Raw genomic sequence first — 16,245 nt, 5'->3', positions numbered from 1 at the left:
CCTCTTCTGCAAACTAAAGAGACCCTGCAAACAAAAGACCCCCTCCCCCCTCAGCCGCTCCTCATAAGGGAGATGCTCCCCTCCCTCGATCATCTTTGTAGCCCTATTCATAGCTTTGTAGCCATATTCATTCATGACTGATTTTCTAATCCCCGTATTTCCACTTGTTTTTTGAGTTTTCATCTTGTCCTAATAATAATATAGTAATATAAGTATTATATATAAGTATATCCTCCACCTGTTTATCAGAATGGAATACAGTGAAAGGTCGCTTTTGAAGATGATTTAATGTATTAAAAATCTACCGGGGTGTTTTTGGAAGTGTGGCTTGGTTTTGAGTGTTTCCCTTCTTTGTTTTGTGCCTTTGCTGTATGTGTCTTAATGGCAAGGGACAGGTTTTCTTTCCTTGGAATCCCTTGCTAGAGCTGACCATGGATGTGGATCTGCTTTTAATAAATGTTCTTCATATGCAGACTACACCCAAATTTGTCATGCAGCTATAATTGATATCATTTTGATTTCAATAGGTAATTGTAAGAGTGGAACTAATGTTTTGTAACCGATGAAATGACGACTGCTTCTGTTTTTAAAACTGCCAAATCCATCTCTTTTGTTGAACAGTCTCTTATTTACCTGATACTGATCTTTGGTTCTGTCTTCATTATTTGGTGAAATCCTTTTGAGTAAAGGATTGTTAGGGGAGGAAAAGCCACATTTGCCTTGTGAATGTGATCAAAGACTGCATACAACTTAAAAATCACTCTAAATACTTCAATTTTACAGAAATAGGTAGTTCTGTGCCTGCACATACAGTATATGGTTGGTATATATATATCTATACACACGACTGATTTATAACTTGAATAGCTTTTATCCACTTAGCAAGCATTCCCTCACAGCACAACTCATAAATAACTTCTTATGTCATTGCTGCTGCTGCTGCTGCTGCTGCTGCTGTGATTCTTCACTAATTCTGGATGTTTTTGTTTCCTTTTGTTTTTAAAGGATCAGTTTGATAACCTGGACAAGCATACGCAGTGGGGCATTGACTTCTTGGAGAAATACGCAAAATTTGTAAAAGAAAGGATAGAAATTGAGCAGAACTATGCAAAACAACTGCGGTAAGGATTTTTTATTTTTTCTTTCTGACAGGCAAGTACATAATTTCATGATTACGGAGCAGTTTTCATCTACAGAGTGAATTAGATCACCAGTTCCTTTCGTGACAGACGAGCTTTTCTTCATCAGTTCAAAACAGAAATTGGGTGTGCACTTGCTTGTTGTTGCCTTCTTCCCTCCCTCTTCTCACTGACCCTTCAAATCTTTGAACTTACAAATTTAAGACTTAAAATTTAAGGTTCAAACCAGAACCATAGTAATACTTTTCTAATGATTATCAGCATTTTTGTTGTGGAGCGCCTTATCCATATCTACATATTTGTGTGCGTGCGTGTTCAACAAGCTTCAAGCCTCTGCTGCTAATTAATTTCTCATGTTGAATTGGCAAGAGTTACACTACATTGTGTTAAGAAATCCGATTGAAATCGTTGAGTAGAACTTGAGAAAGCAGCAGATCTTCCTGTCCTTAAAGCACACCCCTTCCGTAGCTGGTCCTGTCCCTTTGGGTGAGACTGCGACCCAGCCCCCTTTGTCTTACCTCTCCAGTTCACATTTTACTGGTGCCAAGTGAAACATCTTTTAGGTCCAATGGGAATTTCCCCGCAGGGATTGTACAAGAAGAGCAGCAGCAATGAAGATGTCAGAGAAGCACATTTTTTCAGGATAAAGTAGGATTAATTTTTACCAAAAGGCGCACACAGTGCTTGAAGAACAAGATTTAAAGTAAGATGCTCCTGTGAAGTTGGCCTTCACCATAATCTTTGCTGTCTTGAATTCCTTTGGCTCTTGTCAGACTGAAACCGATAGCAGCTTCTCTCCTGTGGTGTCTCCCATTGTCTCATCATTGGCAGACAAGACTGTCACCAGATGGAGAGTGGAGGAGTCCAGCCTCATAAATGCAGTAATTAAATTCACAGCTGAGGAACATGGATGTTCTCTGTATAGGCTGCTCATTTCCTTTTTGACCCAGTTATGTATATTCACCTAACGTAATACCCCACTACTTTACTGTAGGAATTCTTTTCTTAAAAGTCAGGAAATAGTTACCACTTTTCCAGAGCTGGCATAGAAGAACTTCAGGAGGTAAAGGAGGGTTTGAAGCGTGCACTCCACCAGTTTACAGCCCAGTTTTGATTTGAGTTGTCTGTTAAAAATGGAAGTGTGTTTTATTTGCACAGATCTATCCAGATCTTTTCCTTAAATAGTATTTTTAAAAAATGCTATTTTGCTTAATTGTATTTAAAGGTCCATTCCACAGCTGGCAAGATGAGACACCACGTTATTACTTTAGGGTCTGACTAAAAATAGGAAATTGCCTCTGTACAGCATTTTACTCCTGTGGGTAAAACTATTGATTTTTCTCAGTGTGTCTTTCAAACACGAGAGTTATGTCGAGTGCCCCTTCTGTCAGATGACTGGACTGCCTGTCCGTGTGCAGTAAGTATGACAGTTTTGGGAAGCACAGGTCTTGCTGCACACGTGTTGTACAGTGCATGCGTGCACTCCCAGCCTGCTGCCAGTGAGGGGCTGGACGGCACACACTGATTTTCTGCCAGTAGACCAGTTCTGGAAGCTACTCTTTGGTATTCTTGCCTGTGTATTCCTTGGGGAAGAATTGATTGTTAGCAGGGAATGGTCTTGTGGTAGCAGCTTGATTTCAGCCGTCATCGTGAGGACACTCGCTGTTCTTAACCATGTAAAACAGTCGTGAGGCCCCAGGGGAGATCAAGAGGAAGCAAAGTTTTTGCCCCCAGAAGAGTTCTCCATCCTGCAGCTTGCTCCTGAGGGGTTCTGAGGGAGACGATCTTGGGGATGAATTATGGTTCTGGGGAATTTTAGTGCTGGCAGCGTGTGGCCTGTGAGATAGATGTTAATATCTCTGATAGAAATTGCTAGTTTATCATAGTTTTTTTCCTTTTGTAATGCAATACAATCTGAAAATAGTGTTGAGAATCTCTTCATAACGACCTTTATAACTGAGATTTAGTATGGCCTTGTTTAGTAGATGTATAACCAGTATGGTGAGTGGTCACCTCTTGGTAGTTCTGTCTCTCTTAGTACTTGGATGGGAGACCAAAAGAAAACAAGTTTATTGAGGGAGGTAATCCTAGTGAGGTATGGTTTTCTTATTTTCTGTCTTGGTTTCAGTGTGGGCCATGAACGTTCTGTTGAGACTGTTGATGGATCTTTTTCTCGTAGACTTAAACCCAAGATGAAAACTGGAGTGAATTTTTCATAACAGTTATCACAATTGAGAGTCGGTGTCCTGGCAGAAATTCACTTTGTGTATACCCTTGCATTTGGATAATTTATTTTTTGTATGCTGTCCCAACTTGGTGATGAGATTTTTCCCAGGTGCATCAGCTGTTCTGAGTCTTCTAGGACTTGGCAAGTGATGCGTGTACAGCAGATGAGGAACTGTTTGAGTGAATTCACTGTATCGTCGCTGTATACAGTTGTTGCAGTTTGTGGTCACTAAGTAATTCCAGAAATGGTACCTAGTGAGAATCCTGTCCAAATGCTGGGTTTAGGTTGCAAGTTGTTCCTTGCACCACTTCTTTGATAGGCAGTTCTCTATACTGAGAAAAAGTACAAGAAAAAGTGAAACCATTGAGGAATCCTCAAATGTCTACGGCGAAGAAAAATCTAGAGAGCTTGTCTTGTCTTTGTCTGTAATATATTTAGTTCTAATTGGGAGAAACATATTGCAATATACATAGTAGATTAGCAGATTTTAATTATATGACTGTTTAATTTGTTCTTATTTTATGACTGGAAAAAGATGTAGTATGTGCCAAATGACTGGGCTCTTGGCTGCGTTTTGTAATGGAATTCTCAGATGCTGTTTTTGATCAGCATTGTTGCTTAAAAGGGGTGAGGTAAAGGTCCGCTTTGTTTATTTCCACATCAACACACACAAAATAACTCTGGAAGTTCACTCCCTTTTGTTCTGTCTGAAGCGTTACGAGTTGAGAGGACAGAGGAGTTGCACTTCGTGTGTTGGCAGGCAGTAATTCAGGTTATACCTGCAGTTACAGACGAAACCACCATGCGGAATAAGATCTGTGCATTTGGGCAGCTTCTCTGTTGTCAGTTTTAAAAAAAACAGCGATGATTGCTCCTGAATTATTTGAGTATTTCCCTTTGAAATTGTACATTGTGATCTCTGCAGATGTCTAGCTGATCTGAGCAAATGTGTTTTTTCATGTTCTTTCCTCATACTAGGGTGTATAAGGGTTGGGTTTTTTCCTGCATACAATGTTAATATGTGCATATGTCTAGGCAAATTAAGACATAGTTACCACGTTTTTATACAAAGAATCTTGGAGACGTTATTTAAAATCTGTGTAAGCTCAAATGCGAAGCTGGGGACGCAAATTGTCACCATATGTGTTCGTTTCTCAGATCTCTCCTCCTTTGAGTGGAGCTGAGGCTTTATGCTGTTGATTATTATCCGAACTATGGATGTGGCAGATTTTTTTATTGCGATGTTTCTGCAAGCCGAAACACAAATTCCTAATGGCTCCAAGGAGATTTTGTAAACTGAAATGCCATGTTACAATGTTTTAAGATTAATCCCTTCGGTTAACAGCTTTTTCTGATGATGTTACTAAATACAGTTCATTGTAGTTGTTTTCACCCAGTCCATAATACTGATAAGCAATCACTGAAGCCATCAGAACCCTACTGAAAATGTTACTTTATGTATAAATATGAAATGCTTTTAAGTACTTAAGGTTTTTTTTATATAATTTACAAAAGCAGACTGCAGAGGTTGTTCCCAGGCTTTTGCAGTGTGATGCAGAGGCTGCAGAGGTTTGGTCTAAGCAGATGCCACAGTACCTGGGCTGCTGCATTAATACGAATTCTACCATATGATGCTGCTGCTCCCATTCTTTATGTGCTGTATTAATTGACTGAAGAAAACTTAGTTTTGAGTTGATAAACACAATTTTTGTACAAATGTCTGTGAAAGTTTAGGTAGATGTTTTATATCCATGACCATAATTGAAATTAATCAACAAGGGTATTTTTTGGAAGTTCTTGGTACACGAGTGAAATACTTGTTCTCTTAAAAATCAGGAATATGTGTAGTCCAGGCTGCTGTCTCAGTGGTGTTGACCTGAGACCAGTTCTGTGATTCTGTAATAAAATTACAGGAGCAGCACAATTGGATGTGGTTAGTCCTGTGTGAAATCTGCTTCCTGAAGGCTGTAAGGCAGAATGTTGTAGAAGTCAAAATTCTACTTCCAGAGAGGATTAAAGTGTCATCAGGCTGTGCTTTTCTGAGGAAGTATAGAGCAATTTATCCTGTCGATTTGGTTCAGATGATCTGCAATTGCTGCTGCAGTTTTCTTCTGAACTAGTCCAGATCCATATTTGGATCCTGAGGCTTAGACACAGGTTTAGATAAAAATGTTGAAGAATGTTATGCCCTCTTAAATTGTCAACCGGCTCCTCTTTGTAATAATACTTCACTCTTGGGATCCACACTAACATCTTGTCAAGCTTTGTTTTTTCAAGTATTTAAGTTACCTGTTTTTTTCTCAGTGTTTGTGTTCACATCTTGGAAAAGCCTTTTAATGCTTCATTGTTCACACGAACCCTGGCTTTCCCTTTGAACTTTCCATTCTGCATTTGTTTGTCGTTTCGTATTTATTGACTTTGGTTATTGTACCTTGTGCTGTTACTGAACCCGAAATCCTGATCACGGTGTCTCAAAGATGTATGTTCCTGTGATCCTCGGGTAGACAAGATTGAACTGACTCTTATTAGGAGAAAGGATTATGTAGTATTTTTGTCTTTCTAGAAATAGTAAACAGGCGTATTAAAAAACGAAACCAGAACAGAAGTTGGCATGCTAGTAAGTAATCTGTTAGTGACCCTTCTCTCCTGCCACTTTAATCTGTATGGGTTTTAGTAAGTGGTTGCATTTCTCATTTAACACCTCTGTAAATCTTCCCGTGAGCGGGCTCGAGCGCGGTTGCTTAGCTACAGCATTGTATGCTCGTTATGCATTTCACCTTCTGAATAATAATGTGAAGTGTAGGAATTTCCCATTTCTTAGTAAGCGCTGAGGAACAAAACAGAAGCGTAAGGGGAAGTGAAACATGAGAAAGCTTACTTCTTTTCAGTTTATGCGTTTTCCAATCAAAATGTCCACGTTTAATCCCTACCAAGTAACACATTACAACAGCCAGTGCGTTCTGGTGACAGGGAAGGAAAAGAGATCCTTGTTTGAACTTCAGAGAGAAAGTTCTTATAACATTTGTAGATACTTTTTCAGAAGTCAGTGTTTATTCTGTTTCTTGGCACATACTGATGTCAAAAGGACTTGACTGTCTTATCGTGGTTGTTTCTGTAGGCTCTGAGGACATGGAAAGAGACAAAGCTTCCCATTTCCACACCAACTCCCTGCTCGTATTTTGGTATATACTTCACGACTGAACATGGGCTCACTACTTGTACCCTTGTCACGTAGAGATGAGTTCCAAATAAATTGATTTGAGAAGTTGCACAAGGTTATTGCAGATGAAGACAGGAGTAGCACCCTTGTTTTAACGATGAGGCAGTTCGCAGTTTGTAGGGGTCAGAGTTGGGCAGTGGCAGAGACACAAAACACACGTGCAAGATTTTGTTGCATAGAGTCTTCTCTTACTCCTCCTCTCCTCGTTCTGCAGCCATGGGGCTGTAGATTGCTTTGTATAGGCTGCTGCTTTTGGGGAGACTGTTCTGGCTGCATTAATAGTTGGTCTAAGAAGTCAGTGGCCAAGTTGTCTCAGTTACTACGGGGCAGACAGATGGAAAAATTACATCCAGAGGCCAAGTAGAAGACAACTGTTAAAGCAACTCTGCTAGGTTTGCACTGTGTTATACTTAATTTCTTCTTTGGGTGGGTGTGTAAAGTAGTGACGTTACAAAATATCCCTTTACACAGTGCAGAAGTTTGAAGGCAGTGTGTTTCCTACCTTGCATAGTCCAGGTTCACCTCAAGAGCACACTTTGGGAAGTCTTCCCGGACAAGCTCAAGGCAAACCCTGTGTGTATTGAACCAAGGGACTCAGTTGTGTGCACTTGCTTTGTAGTTTTTTGTTCTTAAACAGAAGGTGTGGTTATTTAGGATTTATGGGGCTCTGGGGGGTGGAATTGCCAGCATTGTGTTGCTTCTGTTTGGGGGTTGTAAAGCAAGTAATTGGCATCCATTCTTTTCTGCTGAGATAATAATTCACACTTAAAATATTAATTTGATAGTTTAAATGAGAGCGATCATAATGGGCAGTCTGGTCCGTCGTTTAAACATTGTTAGCAGGATTTTGGTGAAGTGGTTCTAACATTTGAAAAATACGAGAATTTTTGTGAGAGTGGCCATGGGTATTTAAATACTGCTTGATTAATTTGCATATAGATCGCTTTTAAAGTACTGTTTGCTGCTTTTGAAAATACACAGCACCCGAGGTGTTGGACTTCTTTGATCTCAAAAAGCACAGAGGTTGAGGGTAGGCAGTTTGAGAAGAGTCCTGTGTCTTACCTGGTTTTCTTTTGTATGGAAAAGGATACTTTATTTGCTGTAAAACGACACAGGGCTCTCTCAGGGAAAGGAAAAGAACCGTAGTAGAGTTATAATTTGGATTTTTCCGTTTCATGGAAAAACCTGACAATTTTGTTAATTGCTAGAATAAAAAACACGACCGGTTGAAGATACAAACATCCAGGTACTGAAAATGAGAAGGAAATTATGGACTTTTTTCCCAAGACTGAAGCATGTATCCTTTTGAACGTCAGGAAATTTTAAAGACCGCATTGCTGTCGGAAGAACAATGCTGTAAGTCAAGGCACAATGCTGTGCTGGGAAAAATGCGTGCTCAGGAGTTTGAAGCAAAGTTTGAAGGAAGATAAGAGTTTGAAAAGTCACTGGGCGTTCTCTCCCTCTCTTAACTCTCCTGTGTGGCTACATTTCATGCTCATCATAGAAAATGAGAAGGAAATTATGGACTTTTTTCCCAAGACTGAAGCATGTATCCTTTTGAACGTCAGGAAATTTTAAAGACCGCATTGCTGTCGGAAGAACAATGCTGTAAGTCAAGGCACAATGCTGTGCTGGGAAAAATGCGTGCTCAGGAGTTTGAAGCAAAGTTTGAAGGAAGATAAGAGTTTGAAAAGTCACTGGGCGTTCTCTCCCTCTCAACTCTCCTGTATGCTGAATTGTGTGGCTATGTTTCATGTTCATCATAGGACTTGGGATATTTGTAGCAGCACATGTAACTGCAAATGTTTTGGAGTTGTTTGCTTGTGTTATTTATGCTCTAGGGTAGAGTTAGGTGATGTAGTTGGTGTGTTTCTTAAGGGGCTGTTTCTGCACTGTATGGTAAGCACATGAGTTCATATTACTTGGAAAAGGGACTGGGATACTGGTGAGAGTGCTGGTCCCATGGGTCGTCTGCTAGAGATTCGCTTGGTTTCTAAGAACGTGGCACTGAAAGACACTGTTGGCAGGGCAAAATGTAACATCTTTGCTGAAAAGAGACTCCTCTTCTGCTCTGGAAAAAGCAGTATTGAAGATTTGGAGATCCTGTGGTTAAAACCTGTGACCTGAACGTGCACTCAAAGCGTCACTCGGGCATGGAGCTCTGCGCTGATGAGCGGTGCTTACAGTACCTGCTGTTTGTGTGCTGCACAGTCATCTCACCTTTGCTTTTTTTGTTGGTCTGCTGGCTTATTTGGCATGTGTGAAATGGATGTTAAATAAATTTATCATTCTATGTAAAGTCACTGCGCAACAGAGGTTTTGAAATACTTACAAATACATTGCTCTAGGTCAGAGTGACTTAAAACTTTGGAAATGCCATAGGTTTCTGCTTGTTGTTATCTAAAGGACTCCCTGCAAGAGTCAAGGGAATAAATTTATTCCTTGAAGTCATTTAGTCATGCAGTTTCCTATGTGTATGTCTTCTCTTCTCCAAAGGGACTGTAAAATAACATTGTCTTTTCCTTCTTCCTTAACAGAAATCTGGTAAAGAAGTACTGTCCTAAACGTTCGCCCAAAGATGAGGAACCCAGGTAAAAATGTGCATTCTAAGTACTATGTGTAAGAAACAAGGACTGCAGTGTACTCTGTCCTTTTATGATTTGTATTTTTTAAGATCAAGTATTTAATTGGCGAAGACAGCAAAAGAATTCTGCTTGGCTTCTTGTAGTTCTGTTGTAATTCATAAGCATGACACCTGAGTTTACTTCTGTTTCCTTAGTGTTTTAAAGTAGTAGAAGTGGCAGGTTGTACGTCCTCTAATCCCAATTAATCTTTAGCTAGCTGAAAGTTTGGAACCAGAAGTTTAGTGCATGCTATGTACCTTCTAGTATTTTGGGGATTTTTAATAGAAAAGCCATTATTTGCCGTTAGGCTGTGTTTTTTGCTTAGTTTAGTAGAGGTTTTCAGTGCATTTGTATGGCACTCTATCGAAGTGTGTATATATAGCTCTCCATACACTTGTATTCTGAGACTTGAGCATCCACAAAATGGTCACGTTTCTGGCAAGAAAAGAGCTCTTAAACTGCTGACTTGCTTTGACTGGAGACAACTTAAGTCAATGTCTTAACTGCAGAGGAGCGATTTGTGCTGAACAGCTTGATCATGATTTATCAGAGGCGCTTGTTTTGTTGTCCCTGGCCATTGCCATTTTTAAATTTAGTTAGAAAACACAACGCTTTTTTACTTTAGAGAGATGTCTTATGAAGGAAGGAAAGTGTGCAAAGTTTCAGGTTGTAACCAGAGCACAGAATTGCCTGAGAATCCACACTGGGTTTTCCTCTAGCTTTTTCGACTGTTTAAAGATCCTGGACCACAGGGAATGGGATTTCTAGTGCTAGAGTGGCGTTTGAATTCCCCAGAGCCAAGCCTATGGAGATGGCAGTGTTCCACAGTTGAGAGAAAGATGTATATTTTAATGTGGTGCCTGTTTTTTTTTCCTTTCTTCCCTTCCACACACACTTTTTCTACCCTTTGCCCCTCCTCTTCCCCCTTTTTTTAGTGCCAGCCATAGTGGCACCTTACTTCCAGCCAAGAGGTGGGCAGGCAAACAGGCAGCTGTCTCCAGAGCTGATAGCAAACTTGTTGTGTAGATGATCCATCGGGATGCGTAGGAGTGGTGTGATTGACATGTCACCCTCAAGACTGCCAAGTACATCATCTCTGCAGCAAGTTCAGCCTCCGAGCCTAGGGACGTATGTATCCGTTCCCAAGCTCAGGCCTCTCAGTTGGCAGCTTAGGAGATGCCACTGTACTACAGGGCTTTCCAGGTAGTATTCTTCTTCTTCTTTCTTTTCCATCCACAAAAATCCATATTCTTATAAAATGTATTTGAAGAGACGTTGCAACGTACGATACGTGCTAGGCTTAACACAGGCGTTCCCGATTTGCGTCCCTATAATTCAATTATCATTAAGATAAGGTTTATTGTAAACTATGTACAGCTTTTAAAAATGTAATCAGGAGTACAGACTGTACTACAGGAAGTCCATTTTTAAAACCTGTCTCACTTTTCGTATATGTGTGTTTGTGTGTGTGTGCTTTCTGTCAGGTTCACTTCATGCATTGCCTTTTTTAACATCCTCAATGAGCTGAATGACTATGCAGGACAACGAGAAGTGGTTGCAGAAGAAATGGGGCACAGAGTGTATGGAGAATTGATGAGATACTCTCATGATCTGAAAACAGAGAGGAAAATGGTAACTTCTATATCTTGATTTGATAACAGGATACCAAAATGGATATGTCTTAACAAATTGGTGTGTTTTTATACCCAATGTCATGAACTTGGCAATAAGTAGGTTTTGTCGTACATTTATAAAACACAGATTTAAAGTTATTCTGTATTTTTATGTGCTGGTTTTCTGCAGTTATGAAACCTGAAAATTAAGATCTTGGGAGATAGTGCTTACCTAGTAACATTTTTGCCAGTGTAATTTTTATCTGTGGTACTGCTCTATGATGGGTGACGTCTTCCAAAGAGCATTGGTAACATGGGAGATACTGCACCTCATGTTGTGTCAACTAGAGCAGGAACTGCCTAATAAAGATATGCAAATTAAACTCACTTGTGGTGTTTTTAGCATCTTCAGGAAGGTCGGAAGGCTCAGCAGTATCTGGACATGTGCTGGAAACAGATGGATAATGTGAGTTTGGGTTTGGGGCTTTTTTTCCTGTCAAACTTGCTAATGCATGGTCTGTAAATGGAAGGAGTGGCTTAGACTTTAATGTTATTTTATGCAGATGAAATCTTCATGTCACTGTTTTTGACTTGAGTTAGCGGGCTTGTTGCATGAGGTCTATCAGAGATTACCACTACTGACTATTACACTTTCAGGAGGTAGAATTTACAGAGAAATGCAGCAAGTGTTTCCTATAGCAGTTGTCATGACAAGAGCCAGCCAGACCGCACATCAGGGACGCTGAATGCTGTTGTCTGTGCTGGGTACAGCTGTGCCGCTTGGTATGGATGCTGGTGATAACGGATGGGTGTGCTGAGATCTCCTCATGCAGAGAAATCCTTCAGACCACCTTCAGGACAATTGAGTTGAATGTATTCAATTAAAATTGATCACTGGAGAAGGGAATTTGAAATTTCACTTACACATAAGTCCAGGATAAAGTTTTCTGCCCTCTAACTTTTATTTAGGTTATTGAAGTCAGGCTAGAAAGTGGATGTGTCTGTTTATAATTAACTGAGGATCTTTGTAATAGGTTATATTGTGTTTTGGTTACCTGATACTTTATAGCGTGATTACGGTTATTTCCTTGCTGGTACTTCAAGGAAATGAGTTTTAAATAGAGAAGTTGAAAAATGTTGATACTTGGTTGCTGTGGGAACAGTTTATTTACCTAAAGGTATTTAGTGCATTTAAGGGATTTAAATAAAAACTTTGGTATTTAGTATTCCAAATTACTGTACAAAACCAAAAGGGGATGGTGGCTGTCGAGGCACTAAGTTTGTGGTTTTTGTAGAGCAAAAAGAAATTTGAGAGAGAATGCAGAGAGGCAGAGAAGGCCCAGCAAAGCTACGAAAGACTGGACAACGACACCAACGCGACCAAGGCTGATGTTGAGAAGGTAAGAGTGGTGCCTTTTCTTTCTTTACTCTCTATTATAAAAAATACTATCATCAGGACCGGAACAGCATTCTTGGAGTGGATAAAATTGTGTGTAAAATATGCTTGCCTATTATGGGGAAAATCCATGTTAGCACGTAAGACAGTAGAGAGGGCGTCTGCTTCGGTAGTCTCGAGATGCTGCTGCTGAGATGACGACTCTTCCTTTAACAGGCAGGCTTTCTGGGCTTTGGGGTCTTGTGCTGTGTATGTTCAGTCACTCCTGTGGTTTTTAGGATACGCATTTAAGCGGCGTGGCTAAGGAAGCTAAAATGATCATTGCTCTCTGTATGTAACAGATGGGGTCTGTAGACCACCAGAATGTGTGAAGTCCCACATTCTCTTTATTTCAGTTATGAGGATGTCACTTTTGATGATTTGCCATTAGTCTTTTTGCATAGTTGGTGAAATAAATTATTATAATGATAAAATAAATTATAATAATTAAAGTAATGCTGGAAAGCACAAGACATGTTTGAACTGGTAACTCTTTCCTCCTAGGCTAAGCAGCAGTTAAACCTGCGCACGCATATGGCTGATGAGAACAAAAACGAATATGCTGCACAGCTACAGAATTTTAATGGGGAACAGCACAAACACTACTACATTGTCATTCCTCAGATTTATAAGGTAAAATAATTAACAGAAAGTATGATCTTCTTTTGAGAGAGAAGTAGATCTTAAAATTAAAAATGATTTTGCCGATTTTAGTGGATAATTTTATCAAGAAATCAGCATAATCTTGATACAGCCCGCATGTTATCATGAGACTTGCTGCTTATGGTGATTGTGCTCAGACTTGTAATGAAAATGTTGCATTTTCTATGAAATATTAGCGAAGAGGTATGGTAAAATAAAAATGTGAGACATCCCATCCATGTGGGAGCAAATATTTAAAGCAGTGATTCTCACGAGGTTTGATCACTGCTTCCCTCAATGCCAGAGTCAGACCATTCACACGCGTGCAGAGATGAAAGCAAGGGAATACCTCATGGTGATGATGTGGTTTAATGTATCTCCTGTACGGGTCTAAACTGGGTAGATCTGGAATCAGAAGTATTTCTCCCCCTGCCATCCCAGTTGATCATTGCTTCATCAATATTACCAGCAATTCACAGCACTCTCTAAAATAATAGAAACAGTTAAAGGTCAAATTAAACGAGTAATTTGCATCTAAAAAGGAGATGTCTCAAGGTGCTACCTGTAACTATTAGGATTTATTTATTTTAAGATTCTTTCAAAAACAGACTTTGCAAAACTACTTTAAAGTGAGGTAGTTGGAGGTCATCAGGTGAGGGAGGGTTGGGGGGTGTTGTACCTTCAGCCATTTGGAGGAATCGTGTGACTGTGAGTGAGGAAATGGAGAGTAAAACTCCTGGCTTTATTTGAAGACACAGCAGCTCAAGAATGCTTGGTATTTTCCAGAAGCACAAGGGAGTTCACGTTATAAAAAAACACCTATTTGAAGGTCTTGGATGCACAGGAGAAAATTGCCTTGGCTTATTAAAGAATTCTCATATTTTAACTGTTAAGCAGCACTACAGTGGATGTGACATGAGCACAGGGAGGGAGGAATTGCAGCCAGCTCCCAGGAGAAACAGTTTGATCATCTTTGTAGCCTGGACCACAGTTGTGGTTTATTGCCTTTATTTCTCTGGGGTGGAAATCCATGATCATTGCAAGATACTACTTAGGTTTTCTGAATCCTCCAGTAAGAGCACAAAGGCCTGGTCCTGCTTGCTCTTGGGACCACATTCTTATTACTTCTCTGCAGATGTTTGGTAAAACCCTTGGGACAGGGATTTAGCATGACCAGGTTGTTGCTGTGTTTTGTAGAGCTGAATTGGATGCTGCTTGAGACAACTGCCTTTGTTAGAGCAGATACAGGAGAGATCCGACATACCCTGGTTTTGATAACCTGTTCATGTGTGTGCTGTTGCTCTTCGTTTTCTTTTGGGTTTTTTGTTGTTTGGGGTTTTTTTCCCCCATTTTCAATTAGGTGAAAGATCCAGGGCTATGATCTTAAAGTATTTTCTTTGATTGGTTCTTTTTGTAGTGTTCCAGTAGACTTTGATTACAAATCTTACGTAATGGTATTGTTCTTCTTCTTCATTTTCCTGCATACTTCTGAAGGACATGGTTTGTATTTCAAATTTCAAATTTGTATTTCACTATAAGAAAGATGTTGAGATTCTAGAGCATGTTCAGAGAAGAGCCATAAGGATGGGGAGGGCTCTGGAGAACAAGCCTGATGAGGAGCGGCTGAGGGAACTGGGCTTGTTTAGCCTGGAGAAGAGAAGGCTGAGGGGAGACCTCATCACCACCTACAACTGCCTCAAGGGAGGCTGTAGAGAGGTGGGTGCTGGTCTCTTCTCCCAGGTGATGGGGGATAGAACAAGGGGAAACGGCACCAAGCTGTGCCAAGGGAGGTTCAGGTTAGAGATAAGGAGGAAGTTCTTGACTGAGAGGGTCGTCAGAAGCTGGAACAGGCTGCCCAGGGAGGTGGTGGAGTCACCATCCCTGGAGGTATTTAAAGAGCGGGTAGACGAGGTACTTAGGGATATGGTTTAGGGGGGAGACAGGAGCAGTTGGACGTGATGATCTCAGAGGTCTTTTCCAACCGAGCGATTCTGTGATTCTGTGAAATCAGAGAGCATGTCTGAACAGCAGATAATTTTAACAGTTCTGTTTTTCTCCCATTTTTGAAATCGTTGGTATTTATTGGAAAGTATAAAAATAAAAGCAAGATAGAGATTTTTATCACTAGAGGAACTAGGAGGGAGTGAGGAGATGTAGAAATCAGTAGAACTTCTTTACTGTAGTTTTCATTTTTACACGAAACATTTAAAGCTAAAGAGGTTGCTGTAGACACTGTACACACATTTTTAGAAAGAAAAAAGAAAAGAAAGTCCAGTCTTCTGCATAATTTTTAAAAATGAGATTGTATCAGCTCTTGGTAGTTACTGTGCTGGGCATCTTGAGTCTCTCTCTGAAAGGACTTGATTTTTTTTACGTAATTAAGCTCTGTTTTGTGAAGCGAATAAATACACTGGGAAAGCACAGAAATTCTGTACTGCACTGCGGTGACCACAGTAACTGCATACATCAGGATCAGGGAAAAAAATCTGCAAATAAAAGCTTTAATTTATCTTACTTTGTGCTTGCAGCAACTTCAAGAAATGGATGAGAGGAGGACTATCAAACTCAGTGAATGTTACAAAGGCTTTGCTGACTCTGAGCGCAAGGTTATTCCGATTATCTCAAAATGTTTGGAAGGCATGATCCTTGCAGCAAAATCGGTTGATGAACATAGAGTAAGTAGAACTGGGCGACCTTTGAAGCGTGCACGAGCAATTTAACTGATATTTAGCTGTGGAGAGGGGAAAGACAGACTTACCCTGTATGTTTATCTTTCTGTTGTCAAATATTTGTCTGCTTGAAAAGTGGTGTGACTTCAGTTTTAGCCTAAATGGCCACTTCCGCTTTCGGTGTCTGTTCTCTTCCTGTTTGATTGCTGCTTTCTCGTGATCTGAAGATCTTGACGCTCTCTGTGTGTGATTTTGGACGCCTTGTTTTGGTTATGCTGGAACATCCTAGGATACCAACACGGTTGGTATTTCCTCCAGTGATGTAGCATGAAATCATACAAAGAGCGTTCAGGTAAAGCATTGTTCTGTGTCCTGTTTGATTGCAGCTATTGGCACCTCTTTCTTATTCCTTCTGATACGAGTTCTTTCTCGCTGTGTCTGGTTTCTTAGCGTTACCTTCACTTCAGTGCTGATGTTGAAGGGTTAGCAGGTGGGGTGGTAGTCTGGCCCTAAAGCATGTCCTGTTTTAAATTTCTGATAAGCCTTGGGGAGTATTTGCTGGATTCTGAATGACAGGGTGTGCTTTGACTTGCACTGATGGTAGCGCTGCTGAGAACACGCAGCACACATTCCCTTAACTTGACCTACCCAGAAGCTTGCCTTTTGAGCGCGCTCT

At 40.3% G+C, this 16,245-nt stretch overlaps 1 protein-coding gene across 1 annotated transcript in view; it reads left to right on the top strand.

The window, feature by feature from the left end:
- Positions 1-1,005: 1,005 nt before the first annotated feature.
- Positions 1,006-16,245, top strand: part of FNBP1L (formin binding protein 1-like) — a gene marked incomplete at its 5' end in the record, with an annotated part of 27,215 nt that continues 11,975 nt past the window's right edge. The window contains 7 exons of the mRNA XM_010180881.1: positions 1,006-1,121; positions 9,124-9,177; positions 10,695-10,842; positions 11,227-11,289; positions 12,119-12,223; positions 12,763-12,891; positions 15,429-15,575. Of these exons, the coding sequence (XP_010179183.1) occupies positions 1,006-1,121; positions 9,124-9,177; positions 10,695-10,842; positions 11,227-11,289; positions 12,119-12,223; positions 12,763-12,891; positions 15,429-15,575 (762 nt within the window). The remainder of the gene's footprint in view (positions 1,122-9,123; positions 9,178-10,694; positions 10,843-11,226; positions 11,290-12,118; positions 12,224-12,762; positions 12,892-15,428; positions 15,576-16,245) is intronic.

This window comes from Mesitornis unicolor, unplaced genomic scaffold (genome assembly GCF_000695765.1).
Source record: "Mesitornis unicolor isolate BGI_N332 unplaced genomic scaffold, ASM69576v1 scaffold723, whole genome shotgun sequence".
In the NCBI taxonomy this organism is placed as follows: Eukaryota; Metazoa; Chordata; class Aves; order Mesitornithiformes; family Mesitornithidae; genus Mesitornis; species Mesitornis unicolor.
Note: the sequence above shows the minus strand (reverse complement) of the source record. Positions and strands in the feature narration are given on the sequence as shown.